Source organism: Nycticebus coucang, chromosome 5, assembly GCF_027406575.1.
Source record: "Nycticebus coucang isolate mNycCou1 chromosome 5, mNycCou1.pri, whole genome shotgun sequence".
Lineage (NCBI taxonomy): Eukaryota > Metazoa > Chordata > Mammalia > Primates > Lorisidae > Nycticebus > Nycticebus coucang.
In genome coordinates, this window is record NC_069784.1 from 128021900 (window position 1) to 128042074 (window position 20175).

Below are 20175 nucleotides of genomic sequence, written 5' to 3' on the forward strand. Positions count from 1 at the left end.
CGCCACTCACTTCTGCCAGTGGGCCAGCAGATTCTCCAGTGTAGTCTGTCTCTCCTTTGCCCTGTTTACTGTCCCCTGGTATTGTTGCTGCAGAGCTGTGGCCTCCTGGACACAGGAGTCTCTGGTCTCCACCTTCCGGGCGCTGGCTGAGAAGGTGGTGACCGTGCTACTCAGCGACTCCAGGGCCTGGCAGAGATCCTAGGAAGGGTGCGGAGGGAACACAACCAGAGCACAGCACCCACTGAGACCCATTCTTTTCCTTGAGATGCATCATGGAAAAATATTTTCCCTCAGTCATAACAAACAGTAACGGTACTCAAAAACGGGTATAAATATGCAGGTCGGTCGAAGAAATAAGACTGAGCTTATGACAGATCAGTAGATGCAATAATCTATGGTATATTCCCAAATAGCTAGAAGAGAATAATTTGAACGGTTCTAGCATAAAGAAAAGACAACAATTTAAGGTGACGATAACTCGATTACACAGATTTGATTTTAATAAGTTATATGATTTTATTACATTGCCACATGTAACCCCTCAAAAAAACAACTAAAAATTAAATCTCAAAAAATCTGTAAAGGGAAAGTGAAGAGAAAGTTGTGTCATGAACACAGAACTAAAAAATGAGAATGCAGAGACTTTCCCCAAATAGGAATGGGTGGCCGTGTATCTGAATAATTTTAATTTTCCCTTAATTCAGATAATTTGTGAAAATTATTATTCATTTTATGTTCAATATGTATTTAAAAACCCTATTCTTAGTTTCCCAAAGCTACATGTAACATACTATAATCTCTACAAAAGCTATATGTAAAGAAATGGCTGAACTGGCTGTTGTCAAGAATCACGACTGCTACTACTAGTAAGAATGTGGCAGTGCTGTGTCGTGTGCGTCACACATATGCCTTCCATCTTCATTAAAAAACTAAGAGATATGTTTTTCCATTATCTCTATTTGACAAATTAGAAAAGCAATTTGCTTTTAATTAATTTTGTTTTGAGATAATCTCACTCTGTTGTCCAGGCTAGAGTGCAGTGGCATCAGCCAGCTCACAGCAACCTCAAACTCCTGGGTTCAAGTGATCCTCCTGCCTCACCCCCTTGAGTAGTTAGGACGATAGGCATCCACCACAATGCCCTGCTAACTTGTCTGTTTTTTAGTAGAGACAGCGTCTCGCTCTTGCTCAGCCTAGTCTTGAACTCCTGAGCTCAAGTTGATCAGCTTGCCTCAGCCTCACAGAGTGCTAGGATAACAGGTGTGAGCCACCATGCCTGGCCAATGAAATCTAAATATTAGAAACAGAGAAATATTATCCTCCCTGGTACTCCATTATTATCTCCATTAAAATAGTTTCATCATGTGAACTTTTCCTACTTTTCCTCATGGTTTTGTATTAAAATACTACATAAGTAATTGGAAAAATATACATCAAGGCAAAAAAATTACTGAAGTAGCAGCTCATTTGCTGTTTATAGATAACTTTAAATGTAACAATAAATGCATTTTTTAAAATTATCAAGCCAGGTGTCCCATTAATTGAAAGGAAAAAACACAAAAATGCATTCTCATTGTCAATCTTCAAACAATATAAATCTCCACTCCCTTTGCAGACGTGCCTTTGTCAATTGCTGGCTTTCCATCACCGCTGCTCTTTCTTAACATTTTTGTACATATGTGGACACATACGCGTGTAGTAAGAATAATATTTGTTGTATTGTTCATTAATTAACATATTTTGTTTTAGTATTTCTTTGTGTATAATTCTCCCTCTTTGCTCCTTCCTCCAAATTCTGCAGAAGTCTTGCAGAATACTTACAATGATCAGTTTAGAGAATAGTCAATTCTCTGAAAAAGTCAATCATTGGAAATAGGTTTAGTGAGGACATATCCTTTGCATATTTGAGTGTAGTGGGTTAAAATCAGAAATCTGCTATGCACATCTATTTTTTCCTTGCACATAATAATTTTTTATAATGCTGGCAAGTGGTAATAGGGTTTATTAAAGCTATGATATAAAAAGTTACATGTTCTAATTAAAACAAATATATTTTAGCTGAATGCTACTTCAATATACATTTTAATGAAAACTTACTTGCATACCAACATTTCTTGTATTATATAAAGTGAATATTTGGTCTGTATAATTTCTCAACTAACATAAAAGATTTTCCAATTTTATTTCTCATGAAAGTGCTGTTTTCTTTTCAAGTAGGAATATCAAGTTTCTGAGTTGATAAATAGTAGAAATGTTGACGCATACTCTTACCATATGTTCTTGGAGAATTTTGTATGTTTCTGTAGCTGAAGAACATATTTTAATTGGATCAGCAAGTTTATCTTCAAATTCAGACACAGACTGCTGGATCTAAAACATTGGTGCAATATATAAATGTTCATTGGAAAAATATACATCAAGGCAAAAAAGTTGAAGTAGCAGCTCATCTACTATTTACAGATAACTTTTAATGTAATAATAAATGTATTTTTTAAAATTATCAAGCCATGTGTCCTTTTAATTGAAAGGAAAATGTTTGTCTTAATGTCTACCCAAACACAATGTATAATATTCTTATATTCTGCCAAAATAGTGCCTTATAAATAACTATAAATTTACTCATCTTTGACAACTTGGTAGGTGATTGGCAAATTGTCTTTTCCTTGGTCTACTATTTATGGAATAGTTATTGCGTTTCTCTTTAAATACAATGAAGAACACATAATTTAAGTGTACAAGAACCAATTCTTACCTTTCTAAGGTTCTCTTCAAACTTTTGCTGCTGTGATAAATGTCCCAGGATAGTTCCTTCCAGACACTGAGCGTGCTCTCGGAGTTCTTCCCAGTACCTTCTTATTTGTGTCAACTTGGCTTTGATTCGAGCGGATTCTCCAGTGGTAATAAACTGAGAAAAAGACTGAGCTTCTTCTTCTAATCCTGTAATATTGCCGATCTTACTTTCTATTTCCTGAATTGTGACCTAATATTTAAAACGAGAGAAATGACAATGGAGGCTGAACAAGCTTGCCTTCCTGAGATGATGTTGCTATGTGCATATTGAGAAAATCGGCAAAATTCCTGCAACTAACATTTCAACATACTTGGCTGGTTAGAGCATACTATGAGCAAAGGCCATGTGTTTGGGGAGGACAGACGTAGTGGACGATGTCTGCAAAATACAACCTGGAGGTTGTGCTCTGTGCTCGCTGGGTAGAGAATAAAGAGAAGCAGCTACTCCTGTAAGCAAGGAGCTGTCCCTGGATCTCTTGCAATATCTCTGAAGGCACAGAGAATTCCCTGCTTCCTCCATGAATCAAGCATTTCAATCATCTGATCTGGGAAGTTTGTGTAACCCATTGGGATCCTGATAGGGACGTGCATTTATTTTTCTAAAATGTAGTTGAGTATTTTATATTTACTACACTAAAAAGGTTTTGTGATTGCATTCCTACTTAAAACCAATTTTTTTCATATTAACTATCTATTGTTTATGCCAAAATTCCAAATCTAGAATCCATTAGAATGATCTGGCCAACATTACCTGGGATTCAGACTTACAAAGGAGGTCTAAGGTGGGGCTCGAGAATTTTCGTCTTTAATAAATTCCCAGATGATGCTGATACTGCTGTTCCAGGGTCTCTGCTGCTACTTTCATTAGCTATGTACTTAACAAGAAAGAGCCTAGGAACTGTAATTTTAGTTTGGAGCAAAAAGGACATTTCATATGTTAGCCAAAACCTGAAAAATACTGGTAATGACTAAGGATGTGTGTGCATATGTGTGTAGGGACATTATGTGTTTCAAAAACATGTTTTAGAAATGAAAATTGCTTCTCTGAGAAAAGGGGCCAAATTATTCAGTCAAAATAATGCCCCAAATTCTGACAAGTTTTGGTTTCAAATAATTTAAATAAAAACTACAGATACCCTTAAAAAAATAAATTTGTGACTACAGTCTAGAAGAGACAGCATAGTCAGAAATAACTTCTGTTTAGTTGAGACGAGTGAAAACAACTGACATCAGGGGAAGCACCAGGCATGCAGTCGTTATTTATTTTTATTTTTCACGTGCATGACCGCAGTGGTATAACGGACAGATATTTGTTCTTTGAGCATTAAACCAGCCTGTCTTTGTTTTGGTGTTTTTGGAAGACTGTATATTCATTTATAAAACTTGTTCATAAATTCAAAAAATATATATGGAGTGTCTACAAGGTACCAATAATTGTTGTAGGTGCCTGCAACTCATCAGTGAAACAATCTTAGTGAAGAACAAGTTCTTAGTTCTTAGAGTACTGTTTGTTATCAAAAAATTCTTTAAGACAAACCATACAATCATATTGTTGGATTATGGTTTAAAATCCCCTGCAACAGCAGAAGATGAAAGATGAGCCCAGCATGTTCTTACTATTTATCATTATCGACTAGGAATAAGAAATTGGCCATTTAGAAAAGCATGTGATGAACAAAAATGGGCTTAGAGTATTTACCTTGCAATCATACACATGCTTCATTAATTTTAATCTTAAAGTTGTTTTAAAAATTAATTTTTTAAATTGTTTTAAAAATTAATTTTAATCTTAAAATTGTTTTAAAGTGAAATCACTATGATACATATTACAATATTTTTAATATTTCCTATAATGTTGTCTTCTGTTTGTAAACAATGAACCTACTAGATCAATTTGCACAGGATACCGTATTACATCCTATTTTTGCTTATTTCTAGTGTCTTTTTCCTAGTATAATTACACACTTAATATATATCAAATAATTTTCAAAATTCCATATTGGACATGTTAATATGGACTGCTAGTGTGATGACATGAAAACTCACAACTGAATATTTATATATTTTAAAATGAAGTATGTAATTATATATACGTATATAGTTGAGGAGTAATGGTGAGATGACATTGATCATGGATATATTTTGGAAGTCCTGGAATAAAGATGAAAGTAACAGGAAATTAACCATAGAAAGGATAAAAACGTTAAAAATGGTATGTTAATTTTTGAAAGGAGACTTTCTGAGATAAAATTATTTAAATGTGCTATTCTTTACTTAGAATTTAGGAAAAGTGGTTAAATGACTTAAAAAAACAGTTTTAAAGATTAAAATCACGGCTGCTCTCTGTTTTTCCTAGCAGACTGCAGAAGACTTAACAGACAGTGTTAAGACTGTAGAAACCACCCTCCACGTATCCTTGGCTGCAGAAAGTGCGTGAGGAGCAGAGAGGCTCTGCCCAGAGGGTAATCTCAGCTGAGCAACAGTGTATCCGCCCACCCTGCTCACGGCAGTAACTTGTTCTGAATCATAGTGTGAAATGTTCCCTCACCTGGGTATCTATTTTACTATATTTAATTGAAAGAAATGGCAGAGGTTTTTTCCTATCCAAAAAAAAAGTGAGTGAGATAGAAAAAGAAATGGCTGAAGCTTGAAAATGCACGGACAGAGAGATGAACACTGCTGAGCTCATTTCTTTCAGCCCATTTTTCTTAAACTGTTTGAATGAAGTGGATGACAACAGTCTGCCTGGTTATTTTAGAGCCAGGAGTGCGAAAGAATCAGAGCATCTCTGTCCATGGCCCAAGGTCACAAAAGCAAACCTTAGGGCACCTGGGTCTGGTTGCTTCACCTAAAGAAAGTAGTATTTCAAACGCCCCCTTGTGGTTGGGGAGGGAAAGTGCCATTAATATTTGAGCTAGAGACATTTGGAATGGTTCTTTCAAAGCCTACTTGTAGATTATCAATACATTTCATGTTGTATAAATAAACCAACAGAGAATTCCACTGAAGTTAATTCAGAATCAAGAAAAAGAAATAATGTAACCATAAAAATATTTTAATGATATTGCATACAATATTGACTTTGAATGTACAAGTCGGACAGTATGAATACATAATTCCATCTACCAAGTGTTGCTGAGTTATCAATAAAGACCTCTTAGCTTGGTAATTTATGTGAATTTAATTATCAGAGCGTCACATAGGAATGGCAGATTTGTCCTGGAACCAAACAGCACTTGAGGAAAAGTAAGAAAGGAGCTCTTAAAAGCTAGATATGGAATATAAATATAACGTCTGAGCAGGTCACCTTAATTTGGCTGATTTGCACATCCATGGCAGATGACGACGTTTCCAAGGCATTGAGCTCCTTTTCTTTTTCAGTTATCCAGATGGACAGACTCTCAAAATTACTGCCAAAATGATCCCACTTGGTTTTCACCATTTCCATGGTTTTAATACTAAAATTAACCAAATTAAGTAAATAAAATGCAGTATTTTCACAGAGACAACACATTTTCCTTTAAAGCATCAGCTGAAAAGATAGTGAAAACATCTATGACCATTTCAAACTTGAAACTATTTGAACTGAAAAAGAATGCACCTTTGATTTGAGTAATTCATCAGGCCTCAAGGTTCCTACCTCCTCTGACAATGAACTTTTCAATGAACTTTCAATGAGGTGGTGTCTATGCTATGTCATGAACGGAACTGTGCTTCGAACAAAATATTACTTGGTCCAAAGGGGTCTGAATCCAGGAATAACCTAATTAAACTCTGCAGGAGACCAGTTGTTGCTAAGACTCATTTTAATAAACTATGCAGGAGAGATTCCAGTGTGCACATTTTTTAATAGTCCTATCTTCATGGACACGCTCCTCTTGCTCTTAAAGGAGAGACATTACAGTGATGCCTTACAATGAAAAATGTTTGTAAGTTATATTTTCATGAATCAAGACAGAGCTTGTGATTTCAATCCCATGCTTCCAGGCAGGAACTAGTTCTATCATTAGAGTTAAGTCTCTGATTTATATCTATAGAGATTTTAGCTATTTTCATACATGTCCTATGGTCCTGATTCTAAAAGAGTTTTATAAACTTTGTGTTTGGAGCACCCTAAACTACTTTTACACAACTTAGGCTTTATTTGTAACAGATCTAATGAATAAAATTTCAACTAAAGATTTCTAGTATGTATTAGTTATGCATATACAATCAGGTGAATATGGCTTTCAAGTCAGAAAAAATAAAACTAAGAAACTAACAGTATATAATGAAACTGATAATTTCTTGGATTTAAAAAAAAATTAAAAGAATGTCCCTGTTTATCAAAAGGCACTTGAAGACATCAAGAAAAGTAAAATGGCATCATTGATTGTCAAATGTAATAGTATTGCAATCTCAAATTTATAACCTACGTGTCCTCAGCAGTACAGGCAATAATGGAAGCTATTTTATACTGCAACTTTTTAAATGAAATAAAGATGCAAATGGATACTCTTAATAGAAGCAGCTTCCTTTCTAATAAACTCTAAGTTTGACTATTTCTGTAACTTTATGGAGACCATTTAATATAAAGTCTTTAAAAAATTTCAAGTCATAATTTGGTTTTAAATAAAATGTTCATCAAATTTTAAAATTTAGGTGAATGTAAAATGTTAATTTCAAGGTATTAACAGTATTAAAAACAAATTTTACATTTTAAAATTCATCTTAGAAATGACATCCTGTTTCTTAAGAATGAGAAGCTATTATGTGTGACTGATTTGCCACTAAATAAACTTACAAATAGAAATACTTAGCCATGTTATTTTGAGAAATATTGGCCATAGAGTCATAGGTTTATCCCCTTTAAATCTTTTTGTATATATTTTATATATAACAGGATATCGATAGGCCAAACTGTTATTTCTTTCTTTTCATGTAAACAACCATTAAACGTTTAAAAATAAAATATGTTTTTAGAGTTAGTTTCTGGAAATAGCCTATTGAGTGATCACTTGGATACCGAGGCACTGTAAACAAGGAGACATTTAGTCTATGTGATGTGTGCATCTAGGCCCAGCCTCAACACTAACAAAATATCTCCTCTTCCTTTTTGCTTTAGTGACAACAGAATAAGATGGTGAAAAAAGTTTTAGATATTGATTGTTTTTTAAGGTTCTTTCTACAAAATGCAAAGGCCACAGAATGGGGTAGTTATGGCTTCCTTGTGAACGTGGTCAGTTTAAGATGCAAAACCCACAGCCCTTCTATTGTTTGGCTCTGTTACAGACAGGGGTTTCTGTATTGGTGATACTTTCTTTTGAATTATGAGTTGCTTCCTCAAAACATGCTGAAATACACAGACACTTTGAGATTTTAAAAGAATGTTTTGAATACAAGATACAGGAAAGATCGTATCAAACGTTATCTCAGGGAAGGACGTTAGGACTTGTCCGTCACGTACTCGTCTTCGAGTGCGGCTTCCAATTTTTTGACTTGCTCTTTGATTGACGTGGCCTGCTGCTGCAACAGCTGTTTACTTTTGGACCCCAGGGGAATCTCTGAAGCTTCCTTTACAAGATTCTCAGCCTGGACTGCAATACTTTCTGTCCGTTTAGAAAACTCCTGGAAAAAACATATTATAATTGTTAGGTAGACATTTGACGTTATTTAACTTTGTCCTCAAACAAACTGCAAATACTGAATTTGCATATATTGCATAGTATTCCCCAGAATAGGCAGATTTGTACACGTATGGATCTTACACTGTACTTAACCATAAAACTGACATTTCCACATGACCAAAATAGACACTTTGCTCATTTTTTTCATTTTACATATAGAACCAGCTCTCTGTATTCATAGTTATCCAACAATTCTCACAAAAATGCTTCCTCCATTGCTTCCTGGCTTTGGTTTATTGCTTAGATGCCGTAGCTGCATTGTAATAATAGCTTGTTCACAAATGCAATCATTTATTACAGGCCAGTTCACAAAATACTCAAAGTGACTAACTTCTTTCAGTCATAGAGATAATGGATTTCTAGGCCAATAAATAGGAACTGAATTGAATTTCTTTAATTTAATATCTTAGTCAAAACAGAGGATCAGTGGTCCTTTTATAAAGAAATCATATAGTTTCCCAGTTCCACAGAACAGATATAATCTGACCTTAACGCTGGTAAATCTTAATTATTACTTATGCATATGAAATGTGATGGAAAAAAGTAAATTTGAAACAGTCAAGCTTAGGATAGAATCCTGGGTCTGTAAATTACTGGTTGTCTGACTTTGGTGAACTACATGCCTTTGCGAAGATTAAACAGCATATTGCTATGAACACCTTACCCCACCCCGGCCCGCAGAGGACTCAAAACCCATTCCTTAGCTTGACTACCACTCTAGGGCTACCAACCCCAGAGTAAAGGTTGCAATAACAATGCAAGGTGGATAAAGAAGCAGAGGAGAACAACTTTTCTAGATTACAGTTGGCAGTAAGTAAAGTGGCTCAGTTTTTGAATGAAAATATAACGAAAATACAACAACGAAGGGCGTAGGCTCTAGACTGTGACCTTTTGGTTTGAATTTCAGCTTTGCCCTTTAGTAATCTAAGATCTCGGACAAGTTCATCACCAACTTTGTGTTTTACATGTTCTTTATACTACAGTATTAATAATGACAGCTATTTATGAAGATTATTTTGCAAATTCAATAAGACGGTAAACATCAAGTGATTAGACCAGCACTGTGTATGTTTAATAAATGTTAGTTTATAGTATTAAATCAATGCAAAGCATAGATGATCATGGACTAAAGAAAATTTTAATAATAAGACATAAAAAGTTACATTTGTTTCATCCACAGACAAACAAATCTAAAGGAATTAGGTACATAGAGGCACAGGGTGTCAGAAATCCTAGTTAAGAGCCTTCGCCCTAACACGTATAAAAATTAACCCAATAATGTACTTTGTATGTATAAAAGACACTTGATACATTTTAACACATAAAATAATTATTTAAAACAAAACAATGTTCTATTTAAATGATCAATAAAAACTATGCAGAATTGAAAGAGTCTGTGGACTTATAAAACTTCAAACTCCTCAGTAAGTTAGTAATAGGGGAAACAACAACAAAATAGTATGAGACAGAGAATCTTTTTACTGGTAAGGAGACAGGATCACAAGGCTTAACGCTAAAGCCCAGCACGGATGGGTGCAATCCTCTGTTTTCTTATACTCGGCTAACCCATCACTATCCTAATTCAGCCTTTCTATAAACCCAAAAGGGGTTTATAGAACCCCTATTGTTCGTGCAATAGCAAAGAACAGGATCTCTAAATGCTTTGTACAAATGTATTTGTCTGCTCGGAGTGTCCAAGATATTTGAGCTTACAGGGTTGAGCTCAACCAGCCCATCCGCTAAATATTCTCTCTTTGATGTCCCACTGGAGCCTCAAACTCATGTCCACAACTGAGTTGATCTTCTTTCCCCATTAACAGCCACTCCTTCAAGTTCCCCATCTCACTCCCATTGTCTCTGTCAAGCTCAAAACCTTGGGTAATATGTTCTTTTCCTTAACTCCTTCTCTCCTGTTAGTTGCCTTCTTTTAGTGTGAACTCCTCTTTTCCAGCTGTTCCCATGTATTGAATGCCACCCCTGCCACCCTCATTGAAGTCCATATTAACTCCCCTGTGCCCATATGCAATGACTTTCTAATTGGACTCTATAGCCAAAAATGTCTTTCACATTTTAAATTAACTTTCTACATCCACCCAGAAATTCATCTCCCTAAAGTACAGGTCTGATGGTGTCACCCTTTTAAAATCCTTTACTGGCTCCAGCTCCCTGTTGTCTACAAGTAATAATGCTTTAGGTCTTCAAGTATCCTTGTGATGGAGCACAATTTTCCTTTACTAATTCACTTCCTTTTATTCCACTTTCTAACACAGAATCTGCATATCACACACTTTCATCCCTCACGTTATTCTGCCTTCCAAGAATACTTATTTTCTACTCCAAACTTCACTTTCAAAGTTTTACCTGCTCTTTAAGTTTAGTCAAAAAAAGCATTGCCTCTATTAGGAAACTAACCATTTCCATTTTCATGAAAACTTGATTTTAGTTCTTGATGTTTAAATCATACTTATATTTTTGTTCCCCAGTGTGCTGGGAAAAAGTGGGTCAGCTACAAATGGTAAATACTGATTAAATGAATTATAGCAATTAATAATAATTAATTCAATTAATCGAAATTTAAATAAAGCAGAAGAAATAATTTTTTGTGTGTGTGTGGTGTGTTTAAGCACCCAGGAACCATGTGGTCTTATGAATATACCTTTGTCTGTTCCAAATCTGAAGATAAACTTTCCAAACTGCTAAAACTCAAGAAGCGTTCATGACTGGAACCTGTTTGGAAAAGGTATCTGACTACTGTTTCTTTGTTTGTCTCAAACCGCTCCCATTTTCTTAATGTGACCTAAATTTGAAAAAATAAACAATATATCAGGTTACAAATGACCTAAGTGTGTCACAATCTATCATCACATTTTCATGCATTTGCTAAACTGTCAACTTCGAGTGAACTCAGTAAAATTTCACACAGTCACACTGAATAAGTGTGATTCAAATGTCTTCTACAAGAATTTTCTTCTCTCAATCTCAATGTGATGGACAAAAAGAAGACACAAGAGGCTGATGATATTTGAGTCCTTTGTCAGTTGTAACGTCCTAGAAATCTAAAGATATTACTTAATATGTAGATAAGTGACAAAAAAAAAAAAAAAGTGCCTCCCAATCTCTCCCAGAAAAGAAAGGAAACAAGAAAGGAGGGCGAGGGATAGAGAGAGGTAGAGAGAGCCAAGTGAGTAGGTAGCAAAAACTCAAAAACTTTTTTAAAGGTATTATGTCAACATCACAATAAAGCAAAAACGTGCGGAAAAAGTAAAATATGCACAGATTTCTGGATCCAGACCCGTGTGTTTGAAATCCTGACTTTATCACTCAGTGCTGCCATATGACATCAGGGCAGGTCCTCCAACTCTTTCTCCTCAAGCAGCCACACTTAGGAAATGTGCTAATTACAAAACCTATGTGCTAATTACAAAACCTACCTCTAAGGCCGACGCTATGAAAAGAGAACATTCTGGGGAGGAGGGAACACAGCGCTGGAGGGTCAGAGGTGGTAACAAAGGCTCCCACGGCAGTGTTCAAGCCTCCGGCAAACTCGGCATGGCGGCCCCACGTGCAAGGCCCCGACGACTCAGGCCTACCTGGATGCGGCGCTCCTGGCGCTCCCGGCTGCGCTCCAGGCCGTCCAGGGCGCTCTCCAGCTGCCGCAGCTCCCCGGGGCCGCTCCCCGGCAGCCCGCCTGCTGCCTGCTGCGCCTGCGCCATCTGCTGCTGCAAGTCTCTCTTCTTGGCTGCGATCCGCTTTGTCTTTTGCTGGATTTATGCGACAGACAGATACAAATTTTACCCTCTAAGCAGGGACAAAAACACCTGCACTTAAAGGTACACAAAGTTACCATCTCCTGCAAAGTGGGCAGAAATTAAAGCCAAGACGGGCAGTTAAAATGGCAATGGGAACTCCCTATTAGTCAAAGATGGACGTTATTTGTAAATACTGTACTTTTTATGGTAAAGAACATAAACAATTTGACATTAGTGCCCTAATTGTGTGCATATTTGTAGAACATTTAGCATTTTGTGCAGTACTCCAGAAAGAATGTGCCTAAACAATTCATTTGACATGGTTGTTCTTAAATTGTTTTCTGCCTAAATACACAAAGTCTCAACTCCAATTTTTATAAATTATTTATGCTGTAAAAATGCTAATATTAAGAAATTTACTTCCTGGGTATATTCAGAATGGTGAATCTGCTGAGATATTTTGGGGAAAGTGTGTTTTAAAGGAAACTTTTTATTGAAGTATGATTTTCAATATGAATGATACACATATCCCAGGTATACGGGTTACGAATTTTCACAAAGTATTCACACCTATATATCAAGTACCTGGTCCAAAAAAAGAGAAGAGTTTTAAAATAGTAATATAAGTATGTATAATTTTATATTTCTGACTTAAAATGAATAGAAATTTTATTTTACAATTATTGAGAGTACTGTAACACAAAATATTCATTTTTTTGTACTCACAACCTTTTTTTAATTATTAAGTAAATCTCTAAATCCCAGAGACTGCTTTTAATGTAACTTCTATTTTTACATATTATAGGTATACATAAAATTAACTAGCATTTTGTTTTTACACATTAAATTAGCTAGAATTTTGTCATTAAAATACCTTATTTGAATAATAATTCCATTTCTATTGAGTTTGACAATATATTCCACTTGTGCATATATTTTTAATGAGCATGACCAGACTATCGGGAATTAAGTTAATTGAAATTATGTATTATCAATGTAAGTACTAGAATTTCTTTACTCTAGTTCCAATTCTTTTTAAGAGCAAACTCTCCTAAAGGCCTGGTAGTTCAAGTAAATTATAATATCCCAAACTAAAATGCACTGGGAGTGTGAAATAGTAAATTAAAGAGAAAAAATTTAACATAATGGCAAAAGGATAGTTATCTCAAGTATGAAGCTGTTTTTCTAAGTCTATGCCTTCTCTTTCTGTTACGAAAAGGGCATTCTGGCAAGTTTTATGCAGGTTTTCATAGCTAAGTTAATTTTCTCTCCATTGTATTCCTCAATCTTTTTGATGTCATTGAATCACTCAGTCTGGGAATTTATCTTGCACAATATTCTGAAATGCCTAGTATTTAACCAGAGAGAAAAATAGAAGTGCCAAGTTCTTTTAACGATTCAGTTGGTTTCCTCCCTGGTCCCGTCATCCTCTCCCCAACCCCGTGGATATATTCTTCACGCCTCTGTTGTGTCCGTAACTAACCAACTTTACAGAAACACATCGCAGTAAAAAGGCCCTTCTACCTGGTGATGGAGAAATAACTGCTGTGCTTCAAACAGATTTTCAGTGTCCAAGATTTTCTCAGCTTGCTCCTGAACTTCTCTAGAGCCAGAAATTAATTCTTCAAGGGAATTTTTGACTATTTCTTTGTGCTGGACACAATCTCCAAAGTTGCTTAACATCTTTTCAACCTAGATTTTCATGGAAAAAAATGTAAATCGTAAGCTACTCAGTGAAGTTCATGTAATCTTTTTTTTTTAATTGAGGTGTGATTGACAAACTTTGTATATATTTAAAGTGTGCAACATGATGTCTTGAAACAGATGTGGATGTACCCACACAAATACTGCAAAATGATTCCCTCAATCAGGCTCATGTGCCCATCTCTATCTTCTCATATACTGATTTTTTTGTGTATATGTGAGAACTCTTAAGTCTTCTCTTTTAGCAAATTTTAAGTATACGATACAGTAGTATTAACTAAAGTCATCAGCTCCACATGAGATCTCCAGAAGTTATTTGTCTTATAAATTAAGACCTTTGATCAACATCCCTCAATTGAAGATTATGTATCTTACATATGATAAGATTATGCATAAAGTAAAGTCCCTCTCACCATTCAAATATAAATGCTGATCTCTAACTTATAGTCTCTCATATATTTTTGAGGCTTATTTCATTATTATTAAACTGCAGAGGCTTTTGGGGGATATTGCAAGCCTCATTTAATATGTTACCCTGTGGAATATGAAAAACCCAGTTGATCTAGCAATCGAAGCAGAGTAATGAAACTATATATATGTTGTACACATTGTCTCGTGGGTCCCTTTAATTATAATCGCGCGATGAAAACCTATTGTAAAAGTTCCTTGCAAGAATGTGGTGTTTACCCCATTTAAAGTAAACAAGAAAAATTGTAGAGTGGAAAAAGAAGAGTATTTGTTGGAAACGCACTTCTAATATTTCTACATAAAGCATCAAAATAATATTGAATGTTGTGGTTCTCTAGTGGATTTTCTTCCTTGCCATTTTCCTGAATTTTCAACTTTCTCTGCTAACTTCTACTTTTCCTATTTAATTTCACCAATGTATTCACGTTCAGAGTCTATCCTTCATGTTCACTGAGATCATTGGTTTTATATTTTACCATTTTTTTTCCACAGACGCCTTCCAGTTTCTTCCTCTCTGATCCTGCCTTTCCCCTCCACCCTCTTGAGATCTGAGTTTGTCTGGGGTATCTTGGTGCATCCTGTCCTGCAGACAGCACTAAAACCCTGGTAAAACACCTACTCCAGATCTCAGTATAGGTCAGTGAATCTACTGAAAGAAATAACTTCTCACTACATACAGTGAATCTGCCCATGCCTTGTTTTTTCCTTCCACTGGACCATTGTAAACATGCTTTTTTCAACATTAAATACTTAATCAATTGTTATCAAGGGAAGGGAATGAATGTGGTAAATCTGTCTTTTCTTATAAATTTATATAGAAACAGAATGTGTGCTTTTTTGCATTCCTCTCCTTTTGTTTTCATTAAGCAACTAAGTAGCAAAACATAATATTAATATAAATTATACAGAAGTTGGAGATAGCTAAGTGTGTGAAAACTAAGGTCTGTATAAACATTTGTTGGAGAAAGATTGTTGCTACAAGTCCTACGGGCAATACCATGAGAATATTTGGAAGATAAAGCAAATGGCCTTGCTTGGAAAAATTTTAAGGAGATTAGAAACTTCTAATTTTAAAGGCTGACAAAATGTTTTGTTTTGTTTTGGGGGAGTGACAAAATATATTACAAATTTGTCTATCAGTGTGACCAAAACCCTTTGTTAGACCTCGGCTCAAAGATAACCTTATATATGCCAACTTTTCAGACTGTTGCTTTTATTTTTACTCTCATTGAAGGAGAAAAGGAAAGAATAGAAAGAGGCTAATGTCAAATTTTCACTTAAAGTATGATAATGGCACTAACGAGGTTTGACCGTTGCTGTGGAAGATGGATAATCAAAGGATTGAAGTAGCTTATGTTCCAAATTTGATTAATCATAACTCTATTTTCAATTTGTCAAACATTCTTAAGAAAATTGTAGTTTATGTGTCACAATTCTCACCAAAAAAAAGCAAAAAACGAAAATTGTATGCAATTAGAGTATTTGGGGCTTATATAAATTCACTACTCCAGTCGCAAAGCAGACTTACACGGACTGAAAATATAAAAGGTTAATTGACAAACCGTTAGATTAGGGACATTATAGAGACTTCCAGATCTTCAGAATCAGAGAGCCTTATATACATTTTATATTCATCCATTATGTCATTTTCCCATGCCAGTTGATATTTATACAATTTTGGGAAATATTAGTAAACATCTATTTTTACTTTATACCCTTGCATTATCTCCTCTGCCCAAATTCCTTAGCCTCGTACAAAAACCTGGTCAGGAAAAAATATCCTTGCTGGTGGTGGAAGAGACCCTAACAGAAATGAAGGAGAAGGGTTTGTATTTTAATCTATAAAGGAATGCAGAGAAACATTGACATACATACCTAAAATGTTTAAAACGAGTAGACCTTGGCTAAGAGAATTTTACTGACCTGCCAACTAGATGTTAAATATTTTCTTTAAACACATTATTACGTTTAATCACTGACACTGCCTCTTAGGGTATTTTTAAGCCTGTTTTACAAGTAAGGAAATCAAGGCTCAAAGATGTTTAATAACAAGCTCAAGGTTGCATAGGAAGTAGGATATCAGATTTAAATTCTAACCGTGGGTTTGTCTGACCCTCAAGCCTTGTTTTTAACTTCTATGATATACCTTAAACAGACTGTGAAATAACAATGGTTTTAGTAGGAGGAAAGACATATGGATTTGATAAGCTTCATGCTTTCGACCTGGGTCAATAACCTGAGTTAACATCTCTAATAATGGCACAGACTAGCATAACTCAAACATCCTACTACCCCTTCTCTTATAGTGTATGTTCCAGAATTTGATTAATCATACCTCTATTTTCAATTTGTCAAACTTTCTTAAGAAAATTGTAGTTTATGTGTCACAATTCTCATAAAAAAACAAAAATTGCATGCAGTTCAGAGTATTTGGGGCTTAGGTAAATTCACTACTAGAGTCACAAAGCAGATCTTCATGTAAATAAATATGATAACTATTCTGTTTGAACTATAGTTTCTTCATAAAATGACTTGCTAAACTACAACCAGAGAAAGAGAACCTTCCAGAGTCCTCACTCAGAATGGTCTGTGTAGAGGGGGCATGAATGACTTACCTCTGACAGGAGGGTCATCAGAGCCTTGAAAGAGCTGGAGAGTTTTGCCAGCTCATTCCCTTGCTTTTGGGCTTCGTTCTCGGAAGAAACTTCAATCAGAATTTTCAGCCTGGCTTTCAGCCAGCTGAGAGTCTCACCTCTTTTGGTAATACCGCTTCTGATCTCCTACAATGAGAGAACACTTTTGATGAACAAAGCACAGCTGTGAATCGTAACTCTCCAGCAGAGAAGACTGGACCAAATTGCAAGGTAAAGGGTAACAGAGACAGAGTTTCATCCCCTAGCAGCGTGCTGGCTTGTTTGATGAATTCGTCCCCCAGCAGCATGCCGGCTCGTTTGATGTTTCACACGCATCTTTAACAAAAGCCCACAAAAGAGTACTGTCTTCTATTCAGTGTTGAAAAAAAAAAAAAAAAACTTCATAGTTAGATTGATTAAATATTTACTGATATTTTCTTGATCATAATGAAGATGCTTCTAGAAGTACAGTGGAAGAATATACCAAAATTGAGAATTATAACATATATATGCATGTGTATATATATATAATATGTGTGTATGTACATATATATACACGCATGTATGTACTATGTGAGCTGGAAGGAACACGGTTAACTTTGGAAAAAAGAATGGTAGTCTTATTTTTTTTTAAGTTAGTTGATATTTATTGAACTACTTGTAGAATATTGTTATGAATGCTCTAAAGGAAGGACGTCCAACCTGTGGCCCACGGGCCACGTTCCTGATCATTTAAGAACTGTTTTGCTTATCTTTGGTGTCAGCTATCATGAAAAGTGCACATGGACCTTTGTTTTCTTGCTCATCATCTTTCATTCGTGTCTGTGTGTTTAATGCGTGGCCCAAAGCAACTCTAATTCTTCCAGTGCGAAACAGAGAAGATAAAAGGTTGGACGTGGCTGCAAAAGTTCATTATATTTTCTGGCTTGTGTTTGTTAGCTTTTAAAAGTCAATACCCCATACAGTAAGATATGTAAATAAGATCACAGCTCTAATCCAGGAAGGGAGGGTTTACTGGCCAAGATAAGGCCAGAAAGACTCCGGGGCAGCCTCAACCTCCTATACCAGCTCTGGGGTGGCACAGCAGTGGGGGTCCCTGAACAGGGCTGCTTACAAGGCAAGTCCATACTAGTCAGTACTAGTATGGACTTGCCTTGTAAGTCCATACTAGTCAATGAAGAGATTTCCTGATTTCCAAAAGCAGGAAATCTCTTCATTCTAAAACGTGAATTCTAGGCTGGGCATGATGACTTATGCCTGTAATCTGAGCACTCTGAGAGGCCAACAGGGTTGGAGGGATCCTTTGAGCTCAGGAGTTGGAGACCAGCCAGGGTAAGAGCAAGACCCCATCTCCACTAAAAATAGAAAAATTAGCTGAGTATTGTGGCAGACACCAGTAGTCCCAGCCACTTGGGAGGCTGAGGCAGAAGGATGGCTTGAATCCAATAGTTTGAGCTAGCCTGGGCAACAGGATGAGACTCTATCTAAAAAAAAAAAAAAAAAAAAAAAAAAGATGGGTATTCTCTTTGTACTATCACAGCAACTAGTAACAAATGTAAATATCCCTCTATAGGTAAACTATGACATTATTGAGCACCTCTAGCATTTGAGATTATACAATTTAATTGAAAAAAAAAAGCAGAACTTAGAGAACAAGAATAGAAAGGAAATGTATTCTCCTTTACTATGTAACAAGCGAGGGTTAAAAATGCTCAAAGATGTGTGTGTTGGAGAGCGCGAGCATCATTCACTGACTGCAGCCTGTGTTCAAGCCTGAGGCTCCGAGGACCTGGCCAGGTTTTCCAGGATGTATTCAGGCTCACAGAGACAGAAAGGAGCCACCCCAGCTTGAATCTGATACAGAAAGGCTGCTTAGAGACTTTGCCCAGTCCCTTGGTTTTTCTGTGGCTTGGCTCTGGTGTGGCTGAAAATGTATAAAAGCATATGGTATTCTTGTTTCTAAGACAGTTCTTAAACCTCTGTGGGTTATACACCCAGGCGGGCAGTTTTGCCCCCAGGATTCCTGATTAGCTAAAGAAACTCTGGAGGCCCCACGGAGAATGAGTAACTCTCAAAGCTACCAAAGATTCAACAGGAAAAAAAATCCCTACATTTCGCCACAGTACCATGAGTCTTGTTTTAAAGACAATTTTCAGGAACATAATTTTTTTTTTAAGAAAGAAAAAAAAAGGACAATCATTAGATTGTCTAGTTTCCTTTTTTTAATTAATGGCAATTTTCCTTTCATAAACAAGGGTCCATGAACTTACTGCAACAGCCTGTGTGAGCTCTTCCTGGTTGTCAGTGCTGATGGCCTCACCCTCGACAGCCTTCAACTGTGTCTCCTTTGCTGATATCCAAGACGAGAGCTCTGAAAATCTGAAATAACACAGGCACTTTCTTCATTGAAGGGAGACAAGATCAGAATGCTTAGAACATGTCTTCTATTTTGCATACACTCATGGGAATTAAATGATCAAACGGTTAGCAAATTGGTTAACAAATTTTCTGCGAACTATTCCTTTAATATACAACCCAGGGCAAGGGGTGGCCACCACGGTGCTCAGATGCTTGGAGCACACTCAACTGAGAAAAACAATGCGGCTTGGGGCTTGAACACCTGGAAGGAAGGAAGGAAGGGATCAGTTGAGGTCTGGCCTCACGTGTCCTCACCAGGGCAAGACACTGAGCAACTCACGCAGAAGCCCCTTTCAAGGATATGAAGAAATCAAGGAGAAAGGGATTGGCCAACTCTGCCCCAAAGAGATAACATCTGGTCATTTGGAAATAAAGTGCCTCATCCTGTTTCCTACTAAAACCCATTCTTTTTATCAAATGGAACATTTTTTATAAGAATATCAGCAAAATCATATAATGTAATTTTCTTTATTGCATAAAATACAGTAGAACCTCCCTAGCTGACCCCTTCCCTACACTGACCACCTCCTTAAGGTGACCTAATTTTCACAGACTGGATGGGCACCACATGGACATATCAGTGCAGTAGGCCTGGTTCCTCATGTCGACCACTTCTATAGGTTGACCAGTTTGTTGCAGTCCCTTAGATGGTCAACTGACACAAGTTCTAGCTTGTCTCGTTTCTCGTTTTGTAATGAGCTCAGAGAATTAAGAGAGACAATCCCTGCTGTGGGGACAGTTCCAAGG

General features: G+C 36.2%; 1 protein-coding gene across 2 annotated transcripts in view; it reads right to left on the bottom strand.

Annotated features, from left to right (window-relative positions):
- SYNE1 (spectrin repeat containing nuclear envelope protein 1) overlaps positions 1-20175 on the bottom strand; it is a 467802-nt gene that overhangs the window by 271310 nt on the left and 176317 nt on the right. For both annotated transcript variants that reach the window (XM_053590506.1, XM_053590504.1), the window contains 10 exons: positions 19281-19389; positions 16993-17157; positions 13730-13897; positions 12047-12217; positions 11113-11253; positions 8237-8397; positions 6098-6248; positions 2753-2980; positions 2272-2370; positions 11-198 (listed from right to left, as the gene is read on the bottom strand). In XM_053590506.1, coding sequence (XP_053446481.1) covers positions 11-198; positions 2272-2370; positions 2753-2980; positions 6098-6248; positions 8237-8397; positions 11113-11253; positions 12047-12217; positions 13730-13897; positions 16993-17157; positions 19281-19389 — 1581 coding nt within the window. The remainder of the gene's footprint in view (positions 1-10; positions 199-2271; positions 2371-2752; positions 2981-6097; positions 6249-8236; positions 8398-11112; positions 11254-12046; positions 12218-13729; positions 13898-16992; positions 17158-19280; positions 19390-20175) is intronic.